This window comes from Xenopus laevis, chromosome 9_10L (genome assembly GCF_017654675.1).
Source record: "Xenopus laevis strain J_2021 chromosome 9_10L, Xenopus_laevis_v10.1, whole genome shotgun sequence".
NCBI lineage: Eukaryota > Metazoa > Chordata > Amphibia > Anura > Pipidae > Xenopus > Xenopus laevis.
In genome coordinates, this window is record NC_054387.1 from 8,302,590 (window position 1) to 8,329,606 (window position 27,017).

General features: G+C 41.1%; 1 protein-coding gene across 1 annotated transcript; it reads left to right on the forward strand.

Moving 5' to 3' along the window:
- The first annotated feature begins 5,613 nt into the window (after positions 1-5,613).
- On the forward strand, positions 5,614-26,764 carry ptgis.L (prostaglandin I2 (prostacyclin) synthase L homeolog). The gene is made up of 10 exons (XM_018234906.2): positions 5,614-5,837; positions 10,242-10,365; positions 12,809-12,987; positions 13,091-13,234; positions 14,034-14,188; positions 16,890-17,071; positions 23,066-23,234; positions 23,949-24,130; positions 24,216-24,367; positions 26,413-26,764. The coding sequence occupies exons 1-10, from the start codon at positions 5,755-5,757 to the stop codon at positions 26,555-26,557; spliced, it is 1,515 nt and encodes a 504-aa protein (XP_018090395.1). The 5' UTR covers positions 5,614-5,754; the 3' UTR covers positions 26,558-26,764.
- The last annotated feature ends 253 nt before the right edge of the window (positions 26,765-27,017 follow it).

A 27,017-nucleotide genomic window follows, 5' to 3' on the forward strand; every position in this document is an offset into this window, starting at 1 on the left:
TATTGTATGGGGTGCGACTATTCTGCCTGTTCCTTATGTATGATAATAGCAAATCCATTCTGCAGTCAGTCTGCTAGAATTGCCTTTTCAGAGTCTTAAAGGGAACATTTAAACCTCTGGGCTGGTACAGTAAGTTTTATATATAAAATACAGCACATTTTTAGGCTTTAGTTCTCCTTCAAGGGCCCAAAATTGTATATTATTTGGTCATTCTGGATTATACAGATGCATGATACAGAATCCCTATTAATATCAAGGCTTAATTCTGGGCTGAATGTTCAGGCTTTTGCTTCACTCCAAATTTGGAAAACTTTTAAATATTTGTGAATGTGACAAAAACTAATTTTTCATTCCAAAGAGATCTCATTTGTTTTGTTTGTTGCCTGATCCACTGAGTGTGTGTTTATCCCCCAAAAAAGATGAGCGCACACGTTTCTGTTGATAGAAGAATGAGACGGAGCTTAACCGTAATTTGCTCTAAAGGGCGCTGCATCCGAATTTTAAAGGAGGTTCAAGCGAAATGACCATAAAAAGGGATAATGTGTAAATGTCTGGCCTGTGGGTGTCTGTAAATCTCCAATAAATAAAGTGCATTTTATGCAAAGGCTTGAACTCTCGTGTTACTCGCCTACAGATTAGGAGATACTTTGAGATTTAAGCAGACCTGTCATTTAACAAGATATCTGTGTATTTATAAAACTTGTATACATCCACAAATCATGGCATAAAAAGGGTCAGATATTTAAAGGCTCACTATTATTACCAAACAATTTCACTCATAATAGTGCTTAATACAGGGGAATACCTATGCTGCCATAGTTTTATGGGATCTCTCTGTACAGACTATGAGCAAATTTAGGGGACTGTTCCTGCTGAATTGTGCTTAGTACAGGGGAATACCTATTCTGCCATAGTTTTATGGGATCTCTCTGTACAGGCTATGAGCAAACTTAGGGGACTGTTCCTGCTGAATTGTGCTTAGTACAGGGGAATACCTATGCTGCCATAGTTTTATGGGATCTCTCTGTACAGACTATGAGCAAATTTAGGGGACTGTTCCTGCTGAATTGTGCTTAGTACAGGGGAATACCTATTCTGCCATAGTTTTATGGGATCTCTCTGTACAGGCTATGAGCAAACTTAGGGGACTGTTCCTGCTGAATTGTGCTTAGTACAGGGGAATACCTATGCTGCCATAGTTTTATGGGATCTCTCTGTACAGACTATGAGCAAACTTAGGGACTGTTCCTGCTGAATTGTGCTTAGTACAGGGGAATACCTATGCTGCCATAGTTTTATGGGATCTCTCTGTACAGACTATGAGCAAACTTAGGGGCTGTTCCTGCTGAATTGTGCTTAGTACAGGGGAATACCTATTCTGCCATAGTTTTATGGTAACTCTCTGTACAGGCTATGAGTAAACATAGGGGATGTTCATACTGAATTGTGCTTAGTACAGAGGAATACCTATTCTGCCATAGTTTTATGGGATCTCTCTGTACAGGCTATGAGCAAACTTAGGGGACTGTTCCTGCTGAATTTTGCTTAGTACAGGGAATACCTATGCTGTCATAGTTTTATGGGATCTCTCTGTACAGACTATGAGCAAACTTAGGGGACTGTTCCTGCTGAATTGTGCCTAGTACAGGGAATACCTAGGCTGCCATAGTTTTATGGGATCTCTCTGTACAGACTATGAGCAAACTTAGGGGCTGTTCCTGCTGAAGTGTGCTTAGTACAGAGGAATACCTATGCTTAGAATTTCAAAATAATTCCATCACATGATGCTTTGTGTAATCTAAAGGACAAGGACTGCTAAAGTCTTAGGGAGTACCAATTAGTTTGGGACCAATGGGTGCCCCATGCATGACCCGGTACAATGTATGCCAGAAAGAAGAAAGAACCTAAAGAGAACTACCCTAGGCCACTGTGATTTATGAAGAAGAGAAGCTCTGGCCTGGGGTCAGTAATTAATATGTCCATGCCCTTTAAGTACAGAGGGCATGAGTTGGTCATAGCATTGGGTGCAGTGGTGCAAATATGGACCAATACAGAATATTCTTTGTTAAGAGTGAAGGGATCAGATGCCCAGATGGACTTTATCTGGTGTAAAAGTTCTGTGTCCAAATCCCAAGGTCCTTCCATTTCAAAATAACAAATAAATACTACAATAAATTAAACTTCAACGTGTGGTTCATTTAACAAAAGCTGCAAAGTCTAATAATCCCTCGCTACCACTTAACAAGAAGGATTGATTGGTCGTCTGGATGAATGGAAACATCTGGTTGGTTCTTATGACGTTCCCAGACTAAGTTTACATTCTTTTCTCTCTGTGTTCTTCTGCATGGACTGTCCTTTGTGATACTACCTGTTCATGCAACCGCCTGACTTTGCCTTTAATATCAAGCATTGGAAGTAAGTGTTTTCCCTTGATTAACCCAATGGTAATGGCTTTTCCTCAAAGATGGGAATTAGCAGCAGATCCAGGCTAATTACAGGGTTTCCTTGCATTAGGGGGAGTCCTGCTTAGTATATTGTGCCCTCCAGGTACCACCCATGAATGTTATGGTGAGTGTACACACTACACACGCCAGTGGGTGCAATGGGTGCTTGACTCACAGCACCATGTTCAGGACATTTTGCCTCCACTGTGGGATATTTCCAAACCCTGAACACGTGGGTTCTGCTCTGCACTAATCTGTGGAATGCGCGGGAGGGTTTTCCTCCTTATCTCTTGATTATTTTATTTTTAATATGCGTTTCCCTCGCAGAAATAAACACGACTTCTACCGAGCAATTAATTTTAGTGCTAAATGGAGACAGTTCTCTGGCAGCCGGGCGGGGATAGTGCACAAATCGTTATCCGTAAGCCCACTTTGTATCTTAAGCGGTATTGTTATACGGGACTGCGCTGGGATATTTCTATGAACACTAGGGGTGCTGTTGTTATTGCTCATGAAGTATAGCTCAACAGAGGCAAGCAATATGGCAGCTTGTATATGTGACACACAATATAAAAAGGTGCTGCACACAGGATATTTTAGACTGGCTCTGTAGCACCTTGTGATCATTGGCCCTCTCTACATTGCAAATCTGACTATGGGGCTTCCAAGGTGACACCCACATACTACCCCAAACCTGCAGGGCCCTATCTACCATATAGGCACCCCATTGGCAACATGCTGGACTGGTGAGTCATCTATGTTTGCACAGGGCTGAAAAGGGGGCAGGCTAAGGTCCAACAAGTTTAAAAGGCATGTAAAGGCAAAAAAATAAAATCTTCTTTAATGAAAAAGAAATCTATCTCCAATATACATTTATTAAAAAATGTGTACAGTTTTTATAAGAAACCTGACTGTATGCAGTGAAATTCTCCCTTCATTTACTGCTGTGGATAGGAATTGTCAGACGGTCCCTAACTGCTCTGCAGGGAAACAATCATACTTATGAACAGCAGGGGGAGCCCCCGCCTTACTTCCCAGCCATGCAGAACTCAAGCAGCTTTGTTTGTTTCCCTGTACAGCAGTCGGCGACTGTGTAGAGATTTGTATTGGATTTTATTTTTGCCTTTACATCCCCTTCACTGTTTCCAACTCCAGCTGCAGGGACAAAGATCATGGAGTCAGATTTAAACAGATAAACTGGGATTCTATTTGGAGGATTATTTTGCTGCAGCCACTGGTTCTGTAGAGTTGGAAAAAGTTTGTATTAAACAATACAAAAACTATCGCACTTCATGGATGAGCTTTTGGGGGAATTCACAAAAGTGGTGATGTCGAGACAAAATAAAAGTGGAGATAAAAGTGTCGGATTTCCCACCAAATTCACAAATCTCTATCTCCACTTTTGTGAATTTGTCTTTTAAACAGAAAGTTTTCAGATTTTGTCTTTTGCACGACATTTTAAAGACATTTTTTCCGAATTGGTCTTTAGCTCTTACTAAACCTGTCAGTCAGCCATCAAATTGTAATTTCCGGGGTAATTCCACTGTTCTAACAAGATATAAGGGTCTAAATACAGAAATGCATGCTATTTTGCATAATATAGGGTGAGTTAAAAAAAACCTGTTACATATAAAATTGTATGAAACGCTTTTTTTTGTTTAATGTTTTACTTTTTTGTTCATAAGGCTTTGACACCTATAGGGTTAGACAGAAACTTGTGCCATGACTAAAAAAAGGTAACCCCTATTAATATGCTAATGACTACCCAATGGGGCACCTACTAGAGGTGTGAAATGAAGATTGGGTGAAACAAAGCAGAGCAAAATATTTTAGAATTGATCTGACACATGGGGAAGAGTTAAGGTGGCCATACACTATTAGATGCCAAACGAGCGGATCTCAACCTGATATGGCCACTAACGGCTGGGCGATATCGGGGCAATCCGAACGTTTGGCCCTGGGGCGAATGGGGCCGACGGGTCGCAGGACCGCATCAACTAGCCGATGCGGTACTGGATCACAGAAAAAAATGAAACTTGCCGGATCGATATCTGGCAGATTTTTGGCCTGATATCGATTGGGAGGACCCGACGGGGGCCCCCACACACGAGCAGATAAGCTGCCAAATCGGTCGAAAGGACTGCTATCGACAGCTTTAATCTGCCCGTGTATAGCCAAATTCATACTGAGCTTTACTCCGTTTTTAAAATGTCCGGAGAAAATGTCGTTTCAAATATGGTTTTTGCAATATTTTTATGTCGTTTAAAAGACAAAGGGGGGAATTCACAAAAGTGTCGGGAACGAAAAAAAGTCTTAAAAATGTCTTTAAAGTGTCGTAGCAACAGCCGACAAATTGACAAGAGCATTTCTCCCCCAATTTTCCGACATATACGACACTTAAATAAATAGTGTCGTTAAAAATGGGCGTGGTTTTTTCGGCGCCAATTTTCCAGACATTTTTATGAATTACTCGTAAACTCATTTTTTTTTTTTACCGACAATTTTTCAGACGCTTTAGGCTCTCCAAAATGAAAATGTCGGTCAAATTGTCTTTTGAAAGGTCTTGGTAAATGTCGTTTGTACGATGAAAAGATATACGACATTTTAGAAAATTGTCGGACTTACGAGACATTCAGAGATGGTAACATCTGCCTTTGTGAATTTGCCGTTCGTACGACATTTTACAAATTTGTCGAACGCCACTTCTGGGTTACTTATTTTACCGACACTTTTGTGAATTCCCCCCTAAGTGTCTGTAAACTGTCTTTCACTGAAATATGAAAAGTGCCAGTTGGTATTTAAGCGGATTTCTGTTTGTGAATATGGAGAAAGTATTTTACACCAGTTTACCACCAGTTTTACTCCAAAAAGGGACTATCCCCACTTTTGTGAATACCCCCCCCCCCCATGTCATAATGCCCAAAATTGCCCCCTTTGCTTTCTGCAGATTCTGACTGGCGTCAGTTTCCATTGTATCCAGTATCGAGCAAAGCTGCACATACAGAGATACCATAGGCACGGGGCAGGTGACTGTATATATTAAATATTTGTCATAACAATAATTTCTCAAGAGAGACATTTTTGTTGCATTCTCGTGCCCATCTCTTTTGCCCACCCGTGGAGGTCATTATGATATCACATCACTGAGCCTCTCCATGGCTAAGAGCAAGTTATACATAGTCCAGGGCATGTTGCAGTGTTGCAATAGTTTAAATAGTGTTGCTTCCCCCTCCCCTCCCTATGCCTCTATTTATCCGAGGAGATTCCCTCCCAGTGTGCAGAACTCAACAGGATTCCCTCCTCCGGCAGAATGGTATGGACCGGTGCCTTCTTTCTGCTGCTCCTTATTCTTTTTATTTCCTTCTGCTGCCGCCGATTTCTGCACAGAACCAGGTAGGTCCATCCACCATAAAGGAACAGTCAAGCTTCAAGGTCAAGTTGCTTTTATCCTGTGCATCTCAGTTTCCATTTATATTCCTTTACCCGATAGCACCGGATCAGCCCTTCTGCTGGGATGTGGAAGCAGAAAAATTATAAATAACCATTTTTTTGCTCAAGATTCAATAGTGAGGAATGGGACCTGTTATCCAGAATACTCAGGACCTGGGGTTTTCTGGATAAGGGATATTTGGATCTCCATACATGTAGGGGCACATTTACTTAGCTCAAGTAAAGCATTAGAATGAAAAATAATTAGAATTTCGAAGAATTTTTTTGGCTACTTCGACCATCGAATTGGCTACTTCGGACTACGACTTTGAATCGAACGATTATCCTCGGATAAATAGAGGCATAGGGAGGGGAGGGGGAAGCAACACTATTTAAACTATCAGCAGGAAAATTATAAATAACCATTTTTTTGCTCAAGATTCAATAGTGAGGAATGGGACCTGTTATTCAGAATACTCAGGACCTGGGGTTTTCTGGATAAGGGATATTTGGATCTCCATACATGTAGGGGCACATTTACTTAGCTGAAGTGAAGGATTAGAATGAAAAATACTTCGAATTTCGACCATCGAATTGGCTACTTCGGACTACAACTTCGAATCGAACGATTCGAACTAAAAATCGTTCGACCATTCGATAGTCGAAGTACTGTCTCTTTAAAAAAAACTTCGACCACCTACTTCGCCACCTAAAACCTATCGAGCACCAATGTTAGCCTATGGGGAAGGTCCTCATAGGCTTTCCTAGCAATTTCTGATCGAAGAAAAATCGTTCGATCGATGGATTAAAATCATTTGAACGAATTGCGGTAACTCCTTTGACTTCGATATTTGAAGTCGAAGGATTTACCTTCGATGGTCGAATATCGAGGGTTAATTAACCCTCGATATTCAACCCATAGTAAATGTGCCCCTAAGTCTACTAAAAAATCATTTAAACATTTAGCCCCAAGAGAATTATTTTGCTTCCAATAAGGATTAATTTTATCTTAGTTGGGATCAAGTACAAGCTACTGTTTTATTATTACAGAGAAAAAGGAAATCATTTTTAAAATTTTGGATTATTTGATAAAAGTGGCATCTGAGATGGCCCTCCGGAGCTTTTTGGATAATGGGCTTCTGGATAATGGAGGGGTTATAAAACCCTAAAATACATTTTTGATGCCATTCTAAGTAACGTAAGTAGCTACAGGTATGAGATCCGTTATCCGGAAAGCCGTTACCCAGAAAGCTCCGAATTACAGAAAGGCCGTCTCCATAGACTCCATTTTATCCAAATAATTCCAATATTCAAAAATGATTTTCTTCTTCTCTATAATAATAAAACTGTAGCTTGTACTTGATCCCAACTAAGATATAATTAATCAAAAAGCAAAACCAGCCTATTGGGTTTATCTAATATTTACATGATTTTCTAGTAGACTGAAGATCCAAATTACGGAAAGATCTGTTATCCGGAAAAACCCAGGTCCTGAGCATTCTGGATAACAGGTCCCATACTTGTATTTATAAATGTAAATTCTCTGCCGTCAGAAAGAGCTTTATGTTTGGGTTTATTTTCCCTTTATAAAGTTACACAGTTTTACATGTCTGTTGCTGATAGGGGGGAGAAGGAAAATGTGTAAAAAGATTCTACTGTTTTCTATATTTACATTTTTAAAGGGAACTCAACCCCTTTTCTGGTTTCTGGTTCTGAGTCTTGAAACAATGTAGGAGAAGAGGATTCTCCTCTGGAGGGGGAATTCACAGAAGCTTTCAGGGTTTTATGAATACAGGTATAGGACCCCTTATCCGGAAACCCAATATCCAGAAAGGTCCGAATGGCTGTCTCCCATAGACTCCATTTTATCCAAATAATCCAAATTTTAAAAAATGATTTCCTTTTTCTGTGTAATAATAAAACAGTCGCTTGTACTTGATCCCAACTAAGATATAATTAATCCTTATTGGAGGCAAAACCAGCCTATTGGGCTTATTTCATGTTTAAATGAACTTCTAGTAGACTTAAGGCATGAAGACCCAAATTACGGAAAGATCCGTTATCCGGAAAACCCCAGGTCCCGAGCATTCTGGATAACAGGTCCCATACCTGTACTGTGGTTTTGCTATGAAATTGTTGTTGCAGAAATTCATGTCGGGGAATTTGGAGTAGCAAATTTCTACTTAAATATTTGGAGTACAACACTGATCTGATATTTTTGGCTTTATTAATTTCAAATTCAGAAACTGTGAAAACTGCTTTACATAAAATAACATTCAGTTTTCAAACAATTGTGAATCTGGCGTTTAATGGTTTCCTGGCATAAAGGAACATTTTTTACTCCAATTTAATTCCATTTTGTGAATTCTTCCCCTCCCCTAATCCCCCGGTGTCTGCTTCGTTGTTTCAGAAGTCAGAACCAGAAGTGCAGAGAGTGTAAACTAACAGATACTGCTTTTTAATAGCAATGATATATACATACGTTATCATTTCTTACAAAAAAAAACAATTTTTGGTTGGATTTCCCCTTATGACATACATTTTTGTGGGGTGCCCAGTCTGTAGCATCCAGCTCTTGGTGTTGATCCTCATTTGGATCCTGATCCTGAAACAAAAAAGTTAAGGCTAGAGACATACGCTCAGATTCGGGGAGATAAGTCGCCCAGCGACAAATCTCCTCTTCTTCAGGGCGACTAATCTTCCCGAACTGCCTGCCGCCAGCTAGAATGTAAATCGCCAGCAGGATGGCAATCGGTGCGCTTCATTTTCTGAAGTCGCCTCACGAGGAAAATTGGAGCGACTTTGGAAAACGAAGCGATCCGAGTGCCATCACCCTGCTGTGATTAATATTCTAGCCATCAGGGAGGCAGTTCGGGAGATTAGTCGCTCGCAGAAGAGGAGGCGATTTGTAGCCGGGCGACTAATCTCCCCAAATCTTCTCATCTGTCTCTGCCCTAAAGGAGTTGTTCACCTTTAGGTTATCTTAAATGGTGTTATAGAAAGGCCAGATCTAAGCAACATTTCAGTTGGTCTTCATTATTTGTTTTTACGATTTATTTTTAATTATTTGCCTTCTTCTGACTCCTTCCAGCTTTCAAACGGGGGTCACTGACCCCATCTAAAAAACAAATGCTCTGTAAGGCTACAAATGTATTGTTATTGCTACTTTGTATTCTTCATCTTACTAAAAGAGAATTTCTTTAATGATATATCAAGCTCCGGCAGAGCTTACAATCTAAAGCCCACGTTAAGATTGTCATTGGGCTCCCCATGAGCCTTTTCAATTATATTTATAAAACATACCCCAATATTTTCAGTTGCCCCCCTTGGGCTGTGCCAATCAGAGAATTTTGTTTCAACAACATATTCATTCTTCCGGCTGAAAAATATAATCATCACTCACTCAGCACCATTACCGAAGGAAAGATAATTATTACAGGGGTGGGACCTGTTACCCAGAATGTTCAGAACCTGGGGTTTTCCAGATAATGGATCTTATTAGGTCATTTGGATCTTATTAGAAAATCATGCAAACAATAAATAAACCCAATAGGCTGGTTTTGCCTCCAATAAGAATTAATTATATCTTAGTTGGGATCAAGTACAAGCTACTGTTTTATTATTATACAGAAATAGGAAATCATTTTAAAAAATGTGGATTATTTGGATAAAATGGAGTCAATGGGAGACGGCCTTTCTGTAATTTGGAGCTTTCTGGATAGTGGGTTTCCAGATAATGGATCCCATATCTGTACCATGAAAATAAATAAGCGCAGTTGTGTAACTATTGGTCAACTGACTTTTTGGCCTGTAGGGAGACCCAGATAATATCCGTAGGAATTGAATTATGTGTTCTTCTAGTTAAATTCCTGGGCTAAATGAATCCAATATTTGCAGCAGTATTTCTGATGTCCATGTTTAACTTTAACCATGAGATCCATTAACTTGTGGGCACAAAAGGCAGGGGGGTCACAAAATGATGTGAAGTGGGCCCCCATTTTTTTTATTTTTTGCAGGGGAGCACAGAACTGTATGATGTAATCCATGATGCAATTTGCAATTGGTCTTCTTTTTTAATTTTTTGGGTTCATTTTAATACAGCATCTTTCTTCAGCTATTCTCCTGTGTGAAGTTGTAGCTGCTATCTGGTCGCTAGGTTCCAATTTACCCTAGCAACCAGGAAGATAGATCGTTAATTAAAAAAAAAATAACAATAAAATTGGGAGCCTCACAGAAGCGCAGGTTTTTGGTTGATGGGGTCAGCGACTTTTTGTTTAGTTACACGGCATGTGTATACAGAACAGTGTGTGCAGCCTGAGCATGTGCGTGTACATGTGTGTAATGTGTGACTATTTTGCTGGTTCTCAGGCAGCCCAATGAGCCTCCGTTGGACCACGGTTCCATTCCCTGGCTGGGCTATGCTTTTGAATTTGGGAAAGATGCTGCCAAATTTATATCAAAAATGAAAGAAAAGCACGGGGACATATTTACAGTGAGTATCTCTTCATTGCTTTTCTGACTCTGATTCGTTTTCTCTGCCTCCCTCCCTATTCCATCCTCCTTCATTCCCACACATTGTATTTATGAGGCTGCGTGGGACACAGACCAGGCCACAGAAACTGCTGTTTCCTTTAAACAAATGACCCAAATAGCAGATTATTCAAGTGCTTATCTTGCCCCACAGTTCAGCATGTTTATGTTTCACTGATAGATTTCATTTTCTTCATACTCTCGACCTGATGGGATCTTATTGGTTGCTTTTCCTCCCTGGGCTTTCTCACTACTCTCTTGGCCTCAGATTGTTCTGTTCCTGCCCCAAATGATTGCACTGTACCTATGGATAGTAGTACTTATGTAAAGTGTAACTGTCACCATTCTCTACTCCTGCCATATTGGCCCTGCTGGTGCTATTTTTCCTTCCATAACTATTTTACTTACCCAACTCTCTCCATCTTGGCCTACCATTGCCCCCTCGCCTTACCCTCATTATTTTTTCCACTGCTACAGTTTTTCCCTACTGTAATCATCTAACTCTCACCATTATGTCCTACTGTGCCTTCTTAATGTACTGCCTTCAACATAATGCCCTACTGTAGCTGTCACCATCTTTCCCCTCATTACCTTCCAACTGTCACCATAAAGCCCCACTGTTGTCATCTTGCCCTACTGTTACCTTCTTTCCCACCTATTACCTTCCAAATGTCACTATAATGCCCCACTGTTGCCATCTTGCCCTACTGTTACCTTCTTTCCCTACTACTTTCCAACTGTCACCATCTTGCCCTTCTATTACCTTCTTTCATTACTACCTTCCAACTGTCACCATAATGCCCTACTGTAACCATCTTTCCCCTCATTACCTTCCAACTGTCACCATAATGCCCCACTGTTACCTTCTTTTCCTTCTACTTTCCAACTGTCGGCATCTTGCCCTTCTGTTACCTTCTTTCATTACTACCTTCCAACTGTCACCATAATGCACTACTGTCACCATCTTGCTATACTATTACTGTAATGCCCTACTTACTCTCCTCTTGCCATCTTGTCTAATATTGCCATGTTACCCTTCCTTCTGCACCTCACCCTGTCACCATAATGACCCACTGTCTCCATCGTACCCTATGCTTGTCATCTTGCCCTCTGTGTCTAACTCATCCTATGGCAGTGGAGTTATTCGATATTCAAATGAGAATACACGTGGAGCTCACCTAGTCTCTTAGTCGGATTTTCCCACGGGGTATCCTGTGCTTGATATCCCAGTTTAGTCAAACTGTAGAAAATATGAAGGTGTAGGACACATCCAAGGCAGTAACTGGACTGCAATAGTTTCTTTATTGGGGGTAGAGCTACACAACATGTTTCGGGCGGCGCCCTTCACAAAGGGCGCCGCCCCGAAACATGTTGTGTATCTCTACCCCCAATAAAGAAACTATTGCAGTCCAGTTGCTGCCTTGGAGTTATTCGCTATTACTGGGGCCCACAGCAAATTATTTGTAGGCCCCCAAAATGTCTAGAGGTTGACCAGTTTTGCCAATTTATATTGAATTTGTTTATAAATTAGGGCCTTGTGGGACCCCTAACCCTCCTGGGCCCCCTGCAGCCACAGGGTCTGCTTCCTCTGTAGTTACACTCCTGCCTACTGGCACCATCTTGTCCTACTATAACCACCTTGCTCCCCTGTCTCCTGCTACATCTTTCTCTTTCTATGACACTGACTTTCAAAGCACTTCACAACTCTGCTCCACCCTACATCTCTGAACTCATCTCTATATACTCACCCACTCGCTTACTTCGCTCCTCTACTGACCTGCTACTCAACTCTTCTCTCATTACCTCCTCACATGCTCACATTCAAGACTTTGGAAGGGCTGCACCCCTCCTCTGGAACGCTCTCCCACGATCTGTCCGACTTTCTCCCAACCTTTCTGCTTTCAAAAAATCTCTGAAAACGCACTTCTTTCGAGAAGCCTACCCTCACTCTGCTTAACTACCAAACGCAACACCACATACAACACCACATTTCTCACCCACTTACTTCGATCTTGCCCACTCCCACACCTTGTGTATTACTCCCCTCCCTTTAGACTGTATGCCTATGCATAGGGCCTTCCTCACCTCTTTGTACCTGTACTGATTGTGATGTTTGTTACTCCATATATTCTATATATGTAATTCATGTGATGTAGTTGTATAATCACAGTTACTTTACAGTGCTACGCAATATGTTGGCGCTATATAAATACATGTTAATAATAATAATAATACCTACAACTGATGCTTTGTGAGATGCCCAATATGTGTCAGTGAGTTACTGAGACCCATTTTACATCGTGCCACTAGTCATTGAGCCAGTGACGAATTTTTCCATTCTCTGTTTCCTAAAGCCTATCTCATCATTTATAAACTGTCAGTGTGTGACTGTCGTGTCCCCCCAGATCCAAGTAGCTGGCAAGTTCATTACTATTTTACTGGATCCACATTCCTATGATGCAGTTGTCTGGGCCCCGAGCAGCCACCTGGATTTTGGGAAATACGCACGGATGTTGATGGACCGGATGTTTGATGTTAGACTGCCCCCCACTGGTGTGACTGAGGAGAAAACTTTACTGACATCGTAAGTATCCTTTACTGTCCATAACGAGTTCCCCTCTGATAACCTGAATTAATGAGCTGGGTAATGTGTATACTGTATATTTATGGGATAATTTCACTTACAGGCACTTTCAAAGCTCTAATCTGACTATACTGACAAAATCCATGTTCCACAATCTCAATATCATCCTACTAAATGACAGATGGCTGCCAGACACTGAATGGAAGGACCAGGGATTATTTGAATTTGTTTATGGAGTGATGCTAAGGTAAGAAATCACCTAGGTCTAGATTGTTGGAAGGGTTAATGCCTGCTCTGCTCTCATTTCCCTACAGAAATAGGGATTGGTAACACTAGATAGGTACCTAATATATAAGGAGAGACAAGAGGAAAGTGTTGGAAGGGTTACTGTCTGCTCTCTCTCATTTCCCTACAGAAATAGGGATTGGTAACACTAGATAGGTACCTAATATATAAGGAGAGAGACAAGAGGAAAGTGTTGGAAGGGTTACTGTCTGCTCTGCTCTCATTTCCTACAGAAATAGGGATTGGTAGCACTAGATAGGTGCCTAATATATAAGGACAGAGACAAGAGGAAAGTGTTGGAAGGGTTACTGTCTGCTCTCTCTCATTTCCCTACAGAAATAGGGATTGGTAGCACTAGATAGGTACCTAATATATAAGGAGAGACAAGAGGAAAGTGTTGGAAGGGTTACTGTCTGCTCTCTCTCATTTCCCTACAGAAATAGGGATTGGTAGCACTAGATAGGTACCTAATATATAAGGAGAGACAAGAGGAAAGTGTTGGAAGGGTTACTGCCTGCTCTCTCTCATTTCCCTACAGAAATAGGGATTGGTAACACTAGATAGGTACCTAATATATAGAGACAAGAGGAAAGTGTTGGAAGGGTTACTGTCTGCTCTCTCTCATTTCCCTACAGAAATAGGAATTGGTAGCACTAGATAGGTACCTAATTATAAGGACAGAGACAGATGGGGGGGGGGGGTTTGATGGTTGGCTGCTTCTCTATTCCCATTAGTAACAACTATTTTTGTAATATGCTCAGAGCCGGTTACCTAACACTGTTCGGCACTGAATCGGAGCCGGACACCGCTACATGTTCTGCTGTGAGAGATCTCGAGCGCTCCAAGGAAATTTATCATGAATTTCGTAAACTGGATCAGCTGCTCATGAAGTCGGCGCGGAACACATTATCCCCAGGTATTGTGGTTTTATATTAAAGGGGAACTGTCTTTTTTTGTTTTGTTTATAAATTCCCACTTGCAATCTGTTGCAGATAGGCCTGAGTGTGCCAGTTTTTACCTTTTATTTGACATTACATTTGTCACTTGCACCCAGGTCACGGACACAATTTGTGGAGTGCACCTATATAAAACTATATATATATGTATATATACACACAGCTGTAATGCTTGTTATACACTTACATTCCCCAGATGCCGACCTTAGGCCTCAACTTGACGGGCAGGGATTAATATGTCTGGCCCCTTCATACTCCGTCTTCATTAACCCTGTTCACATGATAAGGGCAAGTATTTCAGGAATCTCCCCTCTTTATACAGACCCATAACATTCTATAGGAGGAGACAATATACAGGGGGCCATGTTTAAATGCAAGTGCAATTTTGGACACAAATATCCATGTTGTTTTTACCCATAATGCATTGTTTCCCCATCATTCCAAATTAATTGCATTCAAAATGGCCTATTGATGTACCCCATTGGGGGGACCCTGGAGCTTTCACGTGATCCATGCACGGCTGGAGGGCAGAGAAGGGCTCTGATTGGTTGGAGTGCCAGTTTAATCGTTATCTCTGCCCTATCAAAGCCTCACACTGCCTCAGCCATCATGGCAGAGCACATACAATGTGTAAGATTATTTAAAAACTATAATAAATGACGACCAGAAAACACGTTAGAAAATTTTATGTCATTCTATAAAACATACTAAAAATAATGTAAATGTGAACTACCCCTTTAGATGCATTCGATCGTCCCCTCCACAAGGTTTGGGGAATTCTGGAAATGATGTATTATAATTTCTAGGGACATCACTTGATCATTTATAATTAGGGATGCACCGAATCCACTATTTTGGATTCAGCCGAACCCCCGAATCCTTTGCAAAAGATTCAGCCAAATACCAAAACGAATCTGAATCCTAATTTGGATATGCAAATTAGTGGCGGGAAGGGGAAAACATTTTTAACTTTCTTGTTTTGTCACAAAAAGTCACACGATTTCCCTCCCTTCCCCTAATTTGCATATACAAATTAGGATTTGGTTCGGCTGGGCAGAAGGATTCGGCTGAAAAAGTCTGAATCCTGAACTGAATCCTGAACTGAATCCTGGATTTGGTGCATCCCTATTTATAATAGTTAAAAATCAATCCCTGCTTCTAGTTGTTGCACTAATGTCTCTTGCCTGTAGGTGGCACTGGGATCCCACACTCACACTGTTCTATTCTGGGGCTCTTAGAAATACTCTGTAAACAGAATTCTGTGTTTTGATATTTGCCATCTGTTTGTTGGCGGAACTCTGCTTTCCTTTTCAAGTTTCAATATTTTAGGAGGAATGACGTTGGCTGAAAAATTCAATCTGTGTTAAAAAAAAAACTTTCAGCAAACATAAATATGTAGTTCCTTGGTTTTCCTAGCTTGTACAGAGAGATCCCATAAAATCATAGCAGCATAGGTATTCCCCTGTACTAAGCACAATTCAGCAGGAACAGCCTCCTAAATGTGCTTATAGTCTATACAGAGAGATCCCATAAAACTATGGCAGCATAGGTATTCCCCTGTACTAAGCACAATTCAGCAGGAACAGCCTCCTAAATGTGCTTATAGTCTATACAGAGAGATCCCATAAAACTATGGCAGCATAGGTATTCCTCTGTACTAAGCACAATTCAGCAGGAACAGCCTCCTAAGTTTGCTCATAGTCTGTACAGAGAGATCCCATAAAACTATGGCAGCATAGGTATTCCCTGTACTAAGCACAATTCAGCAGGACAGTCCTCTAAGTTTGCTCATAGTCTGTACAGAGAGATCCCATAAAACTATGGCAGCATAGGTATTCCCCTGTACTAAGCACAATTCAGCAGGAACAGCCTCCTAAGTTTGCTTATAGTCTATACAGAGAGATCCCATAAAACTATGGCAGCATAGGTATTCCCAGTACTAAGCACAATTCAGCAGGAACAGCCCCCTAAGTTTGCTCATAGTCTGTACAGAGAGATCCCATAAAACTATGGCAGCATAGGTATTCCCTGTACTAAGCACAATTCAGCAGGAACAGGCCCCTAAGTTTGCTCATAGTCTGTACAGAGAGATCCCATAAAACAATGGCAGCATAGGTATTCCCCGGTACTAAGCACAATTCAACAGGAACAGTCCCCTAAGTTTGCTCATAGTCTGTACAGAGAGATCCCATAAAACTATGGCAGCATAGGTATTCCCCTGTACTAAGCACAATTCAGCAGGAACAGTCCCTAAGTTTGCTCATAGTCTGTACAGAGAGATCCCATAAAACTATGGCAGCATAGGTATTCCCCTGTACTAAGCACAATTCAGCAGGAACAGTCCCCTAAGTTTGCTCATAGTCTGTACAGAGAGATCCCATAAAACTATGGCAGCATAGGTATTCCCCTGTACTAAGCACAATTCAGCAGGAACAGCCTCCTACGTTTGCTCATAGCCTATACAGAGAGATCCCATAAAACTATGACAGTATAGGTATTTCCCCTATTTTAAATGTGCTGTGGTTTTGTTTGCTCTGCTGCTGTTTAGCTTGTTCTGTTTTCCCTGCTCTGCTTCTGAATTCAGTTAAGGCCTCTCCAGCCAGTCATTTATCACCAATACTTGTTACAATAACCAAAATGGCCCATTTTAAATGATTTCAGGAGAAAAGGAAGAGGCTGCTTTGGTGAAGAGTCGCCTTCAGCAACTCCTTTCCATGAAGAGCCACAAAGGAAAATGCTGTAAAAGTTCTTGGTTTGAGTATTACCAGCAGCACCTGGAAGAAATAGAAGCGACCGAAGACATGCAGTCCAGAGCACTGGTCTTACAGCTATGGGCTACCCAGGTATGAGGATTTATTAAAAATATCTCATTTATTTATTACCCGGACTAGATCCAACACATGCAACCACTCCAACCGCACTCGGGTCATATGTAACCTTGTTCAACTGCACCAGAAATGGATGTATCTATAGAGACAAGTATGTGGTGGCGCTGTTTTATTGTTCTCAATGGAAGGGCTGGCAATGGTGAAAGGTGGTACTGCAAGTGATATAGCAATCTCTAGATAATGGTAAAAAAAAAACAGACCATAAAGCTCTAGAATATGTTCCTTTATAATATAACTTACACTAAACTAAAAATGCTATTTTCTTGTGAGTATAATTATTATTTGACTATTATTAATAGTTTTCCTTATCAATGGGGCAGTTCTCTCATCTGTCCACTTGGTGGTGCTGTGTCCCACTACAAAAAGGTGTGCTTGCCCTTGCTCAAGGAGTCCCATTCCCCCGAGGGGTAACTTTTACTCTCTGGCAGCGATTGAAGATGACAATCTGTCTCCAGACATTTCAAGTCCACATTTCATCACTTGTGACTTTTCTGGGACTTCCTTGGCCAGAGACATTGTCAGAACAATTACGTGGCATCTGCTTTTGGAAGAAGAAGAAGGAGGAGGAGGAATGCAGTAGATCAATGCTGTGACTCAAGAGCCAGCAGGGCAATTATAATGATAATATAATAATAATAATAAGAGATTGGAATATGAATAGGAGAGGCCTGAATAGAAAGATGAGTAATAAAAAGAAGCAATAACAATACATGTGTAGCCTTACAGAGCATTTGTTTTTTTAGATGGAGTCAGTGACCCCCTTTTGAAAGCTGGAAAGAGTCCGAAGAAGACAAATAACATAAAAAACTATAAAAAAAAGAAGAAAAAATGAACAGTTGCATAGAGTTATCCATTCTATAACATACTAAACGTTAACTAAAAAGTGAACTATCCCTTTAAGGGCAGAGACACACGCTCAGATTCGGGGAGATTTAGTCGCCCACCGATAAATTCTTTGGGGCGACTAATCTCCCCGAACTGCCTCCTGCCGGCTAGAATTTAAATTGCTGGCGGGATGGCAATCGATACGCTTCGTCGGCTGAAGATGCCTCACAATGAATCTTCGGGCGACTTCGGAAAACAAAGCGTTCCGAGTGTCATCCTGTCGCCGATTTCGTTTCTAGCCAGCGGGAGTTAGTTCGGGGAAATTAGTCACCCGAAGAAGAGGCGATTTATCACTGGACGACTAAATCTGCCCATATTTGAGCATGTGTCTCTGCCCTAAAAGGGATATATAAAGATATATCACCCACTAAAAGATAATGAGGGTTATGTAATCAAAGGCACTAAGTTTGCCCAGGAGCAGTAACCCATAGCAACCAATCAGCAGGTAGCATTTACTGGTCACTTGTTTAAAAGCAAACATCTTATTGGTTGCTATGGGTTACTGCTCCTGGGCAAACTTAGGGGCACATTTACTTAGTTCGAGTGAAGGAATAGAATAAAAAAAAACGTTGAATTTCGAATTATTTTTCTGGCTACTTCAACCATCGTATTGGCTACTTCGACTTCGAATCTAACTAAAAATCTTTCGACTATTCGGCCATTCGTTCGATCGAACTAATTGCAGTAAATCCTTCGATATTCGAAGTCGAAGGATTTACCTACGGCAGTCGAATATCAAGGGTTAATTAACCCTCGATATTCGACCCTATGTAAATCTGCCCCTTAGTGTCTTTTATTACATATGGGGGGGGAAGGCTTTTTATTTCTCTCTTTAATAATTGGGAGAATCGGTTGAGTCTGTCATTTGCTGCCCCTTTAAAAATGAAGGCTGGCGGCTTAGAACACAAGTGTCATTTCGTAAAGGTCAATTAAGTCTTATCAGTTTACTACTACAAGTCTTTGGGCAGTAAAAGCAGCAGCGACAGGACCTAAAAGGTCAGATTTAATGGAAGCTGCCGTCGGTGCCAGACGTTTAATCCCCCGAGATCCTCCCATGACTCGCAAATCCCCCAAGTCTGCAATGTGAGACCTTACTGGCTTGTTCATATTGGTTACTTTGCAGCAGCAACTCCACAACAGCTTTTGCAGCTTTAGGGCAGAGACACACGCGAAGTTCCGGGAGATTAGTCACCCGGCGACAAATCTCCTCTTCTTCGGGTTGATCTCCCCGAACCGCCTTCCCCTGCCTTCCTGCCGGCTAGAATGTAAATCGGCGGCGGGATGGCACTTGGAGCTCTTCATTTTCCGAAGTCGCCCGAAGTTTCCTCGTGAGGCAAATCTCCCTGAATCTTCGTGTGTGTCTAAACCCATGAACTTTGTAGGTGGCCATAGACCCACCGATAATATCGTATGAAGATTTATATTGTGCGATATTATCTGCTCGTCTATGTATAGTGGGAGACAAGCCAACTCATAGCGGCAGAAGACTTGGATATTAGTGATGTGCGGGCCGACCCGATACCCGTGGGACCCGCGGGCCGACCTTGCACGCCCCTTTCCGGGTCGTTGGCAGGTTTGGGTTGAGCTCTTCTTACTGTTCTCCCCGCCTCTTCCAAATGCCGGTTTCCGACTTCCGGGTTGAGTTTTTATAGACGCGCGCCTCTCGCCCTACCCCTTTTGTAATGTCATCGGTGGCGCAGGTCTATAAAAGGGACCCAGAAGTCGGGTGCGGGTGGTAGGAGGGCGGGTCGGGAGAAACCGGATCCGCGCATCACTATTGGATATCGGTCGACTCGTCAATCGGGCCAGTCGGAAAATTTGGATTGGGAGTCTTTGAAGGCATCGGCCAATGTTAGTGCTGAATGGTTCAGATACAGGTAGAATTCTATTGTTTCTATTGTATATCTAACGATTCAGCTCTACACGTGTGTATTGAAACGAACCATCTTTCCTGGAAACATCGTAATTGTAACGTCTTTGGCCACCTTTAGGCATTAAAGGGCAACTAATAAATGAAATGAATGTGTAAATGAGATTGTTGTTCCCAGGGGCTTGTAGCATTAACATCAAGTAAGACTTGCCCCATGGCACCTGTTATGTTGCTACTAAGGGGCTGCCTTTTCCACACAGCTCCTTTTTTTTTATAGCTTCTATCAGCAGCTCTGAGCCTCCAGGAAAGCCTTAAAATAGAAATTCTGCCTTATCTCTCTTGGATATAATCTCGTTTTTCTTTATGTGGCTCATCAATGTGACACGGAAGATATATCGCCACCCGCCTTAGTCTTTTACGGTCTCATATAAATAGATGAACTGCTGGCTTGGACTGTCTGCACTGTGTTTGCTGTGACCCGACTCAGTAACACACTCACATCACTAGCAAGGTCACGGAGCTTCTCATCATCACCCTTCATGGAATTTCCATAGGAATTGATTTAGAAAATTGCAATGAATTAGGAATAATGTTACAAATTACATATGGCATAGGTTTCCAGGCTGTTCCGGTTCAGCCACCCGTTTTTAGCCCAAGATTTGCTCATGACAACTCTTAGTATGTTATAGAATGGCCAATTCTAAGCAACTTTTCAATTGAAACTAATGGGGGTCACTGACCCCATCTATAAAACAAATGCTACAAATGTATTGTCATTGCTACTTTTTATTGCTGGTCTTTCTATTCAGGCCTCTCTCCTATTTCTATTCCAGTCTTTTATTGGCTGTTAGGATAAATTGGACCCTAGCAGACAGACTGCTAAAATTACAAACTGGAGAGATGCTGAATAAAAAGCAAAATAAAGCAAAAACCACAAATGATAAAAAATGAAGACCTATTGCAAATATTACTCTCTGCCTCATACTAAAAGTTAATTTAAAGGTGAACAACCCCTTTAAGACTGAAATAAAGAAGGTTTTATCTACATAGTAGATAAAGTGGTAATACATTAGATCATTTTAAGAAAGGGACGGATGCTTCTTTTTTTTTTTTACCAGACTTAAAGGAGATGTAAAGACAAAAAAATAAAATCCCATTTTTACTTTCTTTAATGAAAAAGAACCCTATCTCCAATATACTTTAATCTAAAAACATGTACCATTTTTAAAGAAACCTGACTGTATGCAGTGAGATTCTCCCTTCATTTACTGCTGTGGATAGGAATTGTCAGACAGTCCCTAACTGCTCTGCAGGGAAGCAATCATACTTATGAACAGCAGGGGGAGCCCTCGCCTTACTTCCCAGCCATGTAGAACTCAAGCAGCTTTGTTTGTTTCCCTGTAGAGCAGTCGGCAACTGTGTAGAGATTTGTATTGGATTTTATTTTTGCCTTTACATCCCCTTTACTGTTTCCAACTCCAGCTGCAGGGACAAAGATCATGGAGCCAGATTTAAACAGATAAACTGGGATTCTATTTGGAGGATTATTTTGCTGCAGCCACTGGTTCTGCAGAGTCGGAGAAAGTTTGTATTAAACAATACAAAAACTATAAAATCCACATTAGATTACATGACAACACATGACCCAGTGCAGTCTGTATATTCTGATTATTAATCAGTCTTGCTGTATCGGCTTCTGGCAGATATTATTTGACTTGTGCTGTTTTGATCATTTACGATGATCCCTAAGCAGCCCAGACCCCACTGAGCATGTGCACAGTCTTGGTCTTGCAAAGATGTATAACAAAGTTACAAGATGGTGACCCCCTGTGGCCAACTTTGAAAGCATAAATCATTTGTTTGATTAGGCTTGTGGTGCAGTCAGTTCATGTTTATGTTTAGTACACAAAATACAGCATTTCTAGCATTATTCTATTCTAGACTTCACTTCCCCTTTTATATAAATAGAACGGGCTATGGTGATACAAGGGGAAAATGGGGAAACTCACCTGAAGTAGCCTTGAAATTTTTTTTTTTAATAATGTTTAATAGAAGTGCTAAGATCTGTTCTCTGTCATCCCCTTAATTAGAAGAGTCATAGCCGCGTTTCTGGAAGTATAATGGACTGTTCTTACTGGAAAGGGATTTGAAGGTTGTGCTGAATGCTTAAATATTCACTGTCAAATGGGTTTTGGTTTGTTTGAAGTTAATGAGGTCATTATTAATCCGTTTTTGTGCGGGAGGCTGATGGGAGATGGGATATTTGCTACACATAGTGGGTTTTATTATGATCTCCCCCCCCCCCTTTAGTGTTCCTGCACAATTACCTCTTCCTGGGGGTCTGGCTGGTCCGGATACAAAAATTTGGCATGAAGTGCAGAGAACAGCATGCCCTGTCCTTGCCCCTGTCCTAAATGGCACCCATAGACCTACAGAAATTCTTTTAGACAACTGCAAAAAAAAGAACATGTAGTTCATGGTGCAACTTTTGCCCCCATGGCCGTTCCCTTCTACATCATGTTCATTCTAGACTTACTGCACTGCTGCCCAGCAAAATGGAGCCCCTGAACAATTTAGGTTTTGTTAATCAACAAGCTTTGAAACCCTATCACACTTCTTTTTTTTTTTTTTCACACATGCAGAACAGTAGCTCATTTATCAATCCATTGCTTGGATGCACAGGCCATGTTCTATATTCTGGAGAGGACACATCTCTAATTAATAATGTATCCCCCTAACATATTCATGTCGGCACACCGGCTCAATGTTTAACATCGCTAGCCATATATCATGGTGTTTTGTGGAGTTTCCTGAAATCAAATCTTAGGTCCTCTGTCAAACCGCACACACACATTGCAACTGGTAAAAATACTCTAGCGTTATTCCTGATCAGAAAGTTGGATCCACTCCGAGATCTCCCATACATATCCCCATCCCTTTTTGGGACATAGGAATAGTACCTGAGGCACTAGTTCTATAACAATCTACAGAATAGAACAGCTCCACCGCCTGTGGTTGAGCATAAGACAACAATAGGGCATTTAGAACTCTAATCAAAGTATCTCCTATACATGAAAGAGGCCTAGAACACACCCAGAAAAAAAGGTTGTACTTGCCCTTTAAGAAGTACCCTTGATTCACATTTCTGCAGCCAAGAGTTCTAGTTTTTTGTGTTGTATTTATTCTTTATGTAGGGTAATGCCGGCCCAGCAACTTTTTGGCTTGTTCTGTATTTGCTGAAGCATCCTGAAGCCATGGCAGCTGTTCAAGGGGAATTTCAAAGAATATTTCCAAGGAACCGGCAAGAAAAAAGGCACATCGAAGAAATGAATCAGGATCTGCTGGATAAAATGATCATCCTGGGTTAGTATTAGGCCAGGCCCTAAACCCCCAAGAGAATACAGAAAAACATGTACAGGTAGACTTCATTGTCCATGGGGAAAACAAGATTGATTTGATGCACGTAGTGCAATGCCACCACTGAGACTGGAGATAACGAGATAATCGCCAATAGCATTTTCCTCAGAATAAAATTGGGGAACATCCTTCCATGACTAATTCAGAGGTTGCGTGCCTTTCTAACGATGAATCAATCAATTGACAACCAGTCAGTAGAAATTGATCCAAACAGGAGCCTGGTTCCTGCTCTAGAGATAGCAAAGATTATTTGATGGGGTAGTCAACCTTGCCTTCCTCTGAATTAAGATTTTTGCCAAATTTGTTAGGTACCCGCCACTGAGCCAAACCACCAACTTCTTGACTTTTCTATGAAAATACACAGAGCCAGAGTACTTGCATGGGGAGCAATATGCCACCATCTTTTTTTATCTTTCAGGTAGTCCTTGTGTGGGCTTGGGTTGGACACTTGGATATAGAGATATATCCTATTCCTATTGTACTGCCCATGTACACGCTCCAAAACAGAATTAGGACTACAGGGAGAGAGAAAAAATGCTCCTCAGCTTCTGCTTGACCTGCCAAGACCACAAAGTCCCATCATCAATGAAACCCCAGGCCTGGGCTTTTTCTTCTTTATTCCCCGTCTGAAGCAATTCTCTCTGTTTTTGCTCATTCCAGACAACGTATTAAGCGAGACCCTGAGGCTGACGGCAGCCCCCTTCATCTCCAGGGAAGTTCTCACCGACATGAGTTTGAAGCTTGCCGATGGGCAGCAGTACCAGCTCAGAAGAGGAGACAGACTCTGTCTCTTCCCATTCGTAAGTCCCCAGATGGACCCAGAGGTTCATCAGCAGCCCCAGGTACCTGTCACTTCCAATCTTTATTGGCTTTCATTCTTTATTATTTGTGGTTTTTGCATTTTTTAGATTTTTATTCCATTTCCAGGTCTTTCAGTACAACCGCTTCCTAAAATCAGATGGAACAGCGAAGACGGAGTTTTACAAAAACGGCAGAAGGCTGAAGTACTATAACCTGCCGTGGGGTGCGGGAAGCAATGTTTGCGTTGGGAAGAAGCATGCAATCAATAGCATCAAACAGTAAGGAGCTTTCTCAGTCTGTAGTTGTTTCTATTGCCTTTTATCAATGGAACATTACAAAAAAAAACTTTGTAGGAATATCATTTTTCTGGGCCCTAACCTGACTTTACAGGGCCTTCATAATTCTCCCATTACACAATAATTGCAGCCTGCAGTGACACAGAGACTCCAATATATAATGTCATTGTGACCCTTAGCATATAATAGTATGGGATAGCACTGTGATCCCCAGCATTTAATAGAAAAGTGATCCCCATCTTATAATGGAACAGTGATCCCCAGCTTATAATGGAACAGTGATACTCAGCTTATAATGAAACAGTGAGCCCTAGTATGTAAGGGCATAAAGGTCCTAGTATGTAGTGGCATAGTGATTCCCAGCATATAATGGAAGTATAGTATGAAATGGCATAGTGATTCCCAGCATATAATGGAAGTATAGTATGTAATGGCACAGTGATTCCCAGCATATAATGGAAGCACAGGCACTAGTATGTTATGGCACAGTGATTCCCAGCATATAATGGAACTATAGTATGTAATGGCACAGTGATTCCCAGTATATAATGGAAGCATATTATGTAATGGCACAGTGATTCCCAGCATATAATGGAAGCACAGGCACTAGTATGTTATGGCACAGTGATTCCCAGCATATAATGGAACTATAGTATGAAATGGCACAGTGATTCCCAGTATATAATTGAAGCATATTATGTAATGGCACAGTGATTCCCAGCATATAATGGAAGCACAGGCACTAGTATGTTATGGCACAGTGATTCCCAGCATATAATGGAACTATAGTATGAAATGGCACAGTGATTCCCAGTATATAATGGAAGCATATTATGTAATGGCACAGTGATTCCCAGCATATAATGGAAGCACAGGCACTAGTATGTTATGGCACAGTGATTCCCAGCATATAATGGAACTATAGTATGAAATGGCACAGTGATTCCCAGTATATAATTGAAGCATATTATGTAATGGCACAGTGATTCCCAGCATATAATGGAAGCACAGGCACTAGTATGTAATGGCATAGTGATTCCCAACATATAGTGGAAGTATAGTATGAAATGGCACAGTGATTCCCAGCATATAATTGAAGCATAGTATGTAATGGCCCAGTGATTATCAGCATATAATGGAAGCACAGGCACTAGTATGTAATGGCACAGTGATTCCCAGCATATAATGGAAGCACAGGCACTAGTATGAAATGGCACAGTGATTCCCAGCATATAATGGAACTATAGTATGTAATGGCATAGTGATTCCCAGCATATAGTGGAAGTATAGTATATAATGGCACAGTGATTCCCAGCATATAATTGAAGCATAGTATGTAATGGCACAGTGATTACCAGCATATAATGGAAGTATAGTATGTAATGGCATAGTGATTCCCAGCATATAGTGGAAGTATAGTATATAATGGCACAGTGATTCCCAGCATATAATTGAAGCATAGTATGTAATGGCACAGTGATTACCAGCATATAATGGAAGTATAGTATGTAATGGCATAGTGATTCCCAGCATATAGTGGAAGTATAGTATATAATGGCACAGTGATTCCCAGCATATAATTGAAGCATAGTATGTAATGGCACAGTGATTACCAGCATATAATGGAAGCACAGGCACTAGTATGAAATGGCACAGTGATTCCCAGCATATAATGGAAGTATAGTATGTAATGGCATAGTGATTCCCAGCATATAATGGAAGTATAGTATGTAATGGCACAGTGATTCCCAGCATATAATGGAAGTATAGTATGTAATGGCACAGTGATTCCCAGCATATAATGGAAGTATAGTATGTAATGGCATAGTGATTCCCAGCATATAATGGAAGTATAGTATGTAATGGCACAGTGATTCCCAGCATATAGTGGAAGCACAGACACTAGTATGTAATGGCATGCCCTAAGATATAGAGGAACACTGTTGGTACAGACCTCCATAGTGTGGTTGCATGATTGGCAAGGGAAGGAATGGGAATGAGACTTTGACTTTTTTTTTCCATTTTAGATTTGTCTGCCTCCTGCTTTTCTATTTTGATTTTGAACTAAAAAACCCTGCCGAGGAGATCCCAGAATTTGATCGCACCAGGTACGGATTTGGACTGTTACAGCCTGAACGTGACATCATCTTCCGATACAGGAGGAAAGCCTGAGCAGGAGTTGGACTGCACCACATTACAACATGGGGTGAAAACTTTTCCAAGACTGATATTTTTGTTTGTAAAAGTCACCTTAAAATTCACTGGAAATCTGTAAATGTCAAAGCATCAAAATGGACTTGCTTTTATTACTGGGGAGAAGCCAATCCCATGTCTCAATCCCAATAGGAGCAGCAGAACTGGCCTAGTCTTCCACAGTCCCAATGGTAACTTGTATTTGTTGCTGTTAGGTATAATAGGAAATTATGGGAAGAAGCTTTATGTTTATGGAGAATAAATCCCATATATATATTATAATCATGTGATCTAGCAAGCATGCCTAACCTGATCCTTTGGACCCCTTCAGCACCCGATATACAAGCCCCACTTGTCTATATCAAGTCAATATGTTTGTGTGATTTAGTGATTATGTGGCACCTTATCTCATTCTATTTATAATACAGTGTATTTGTAT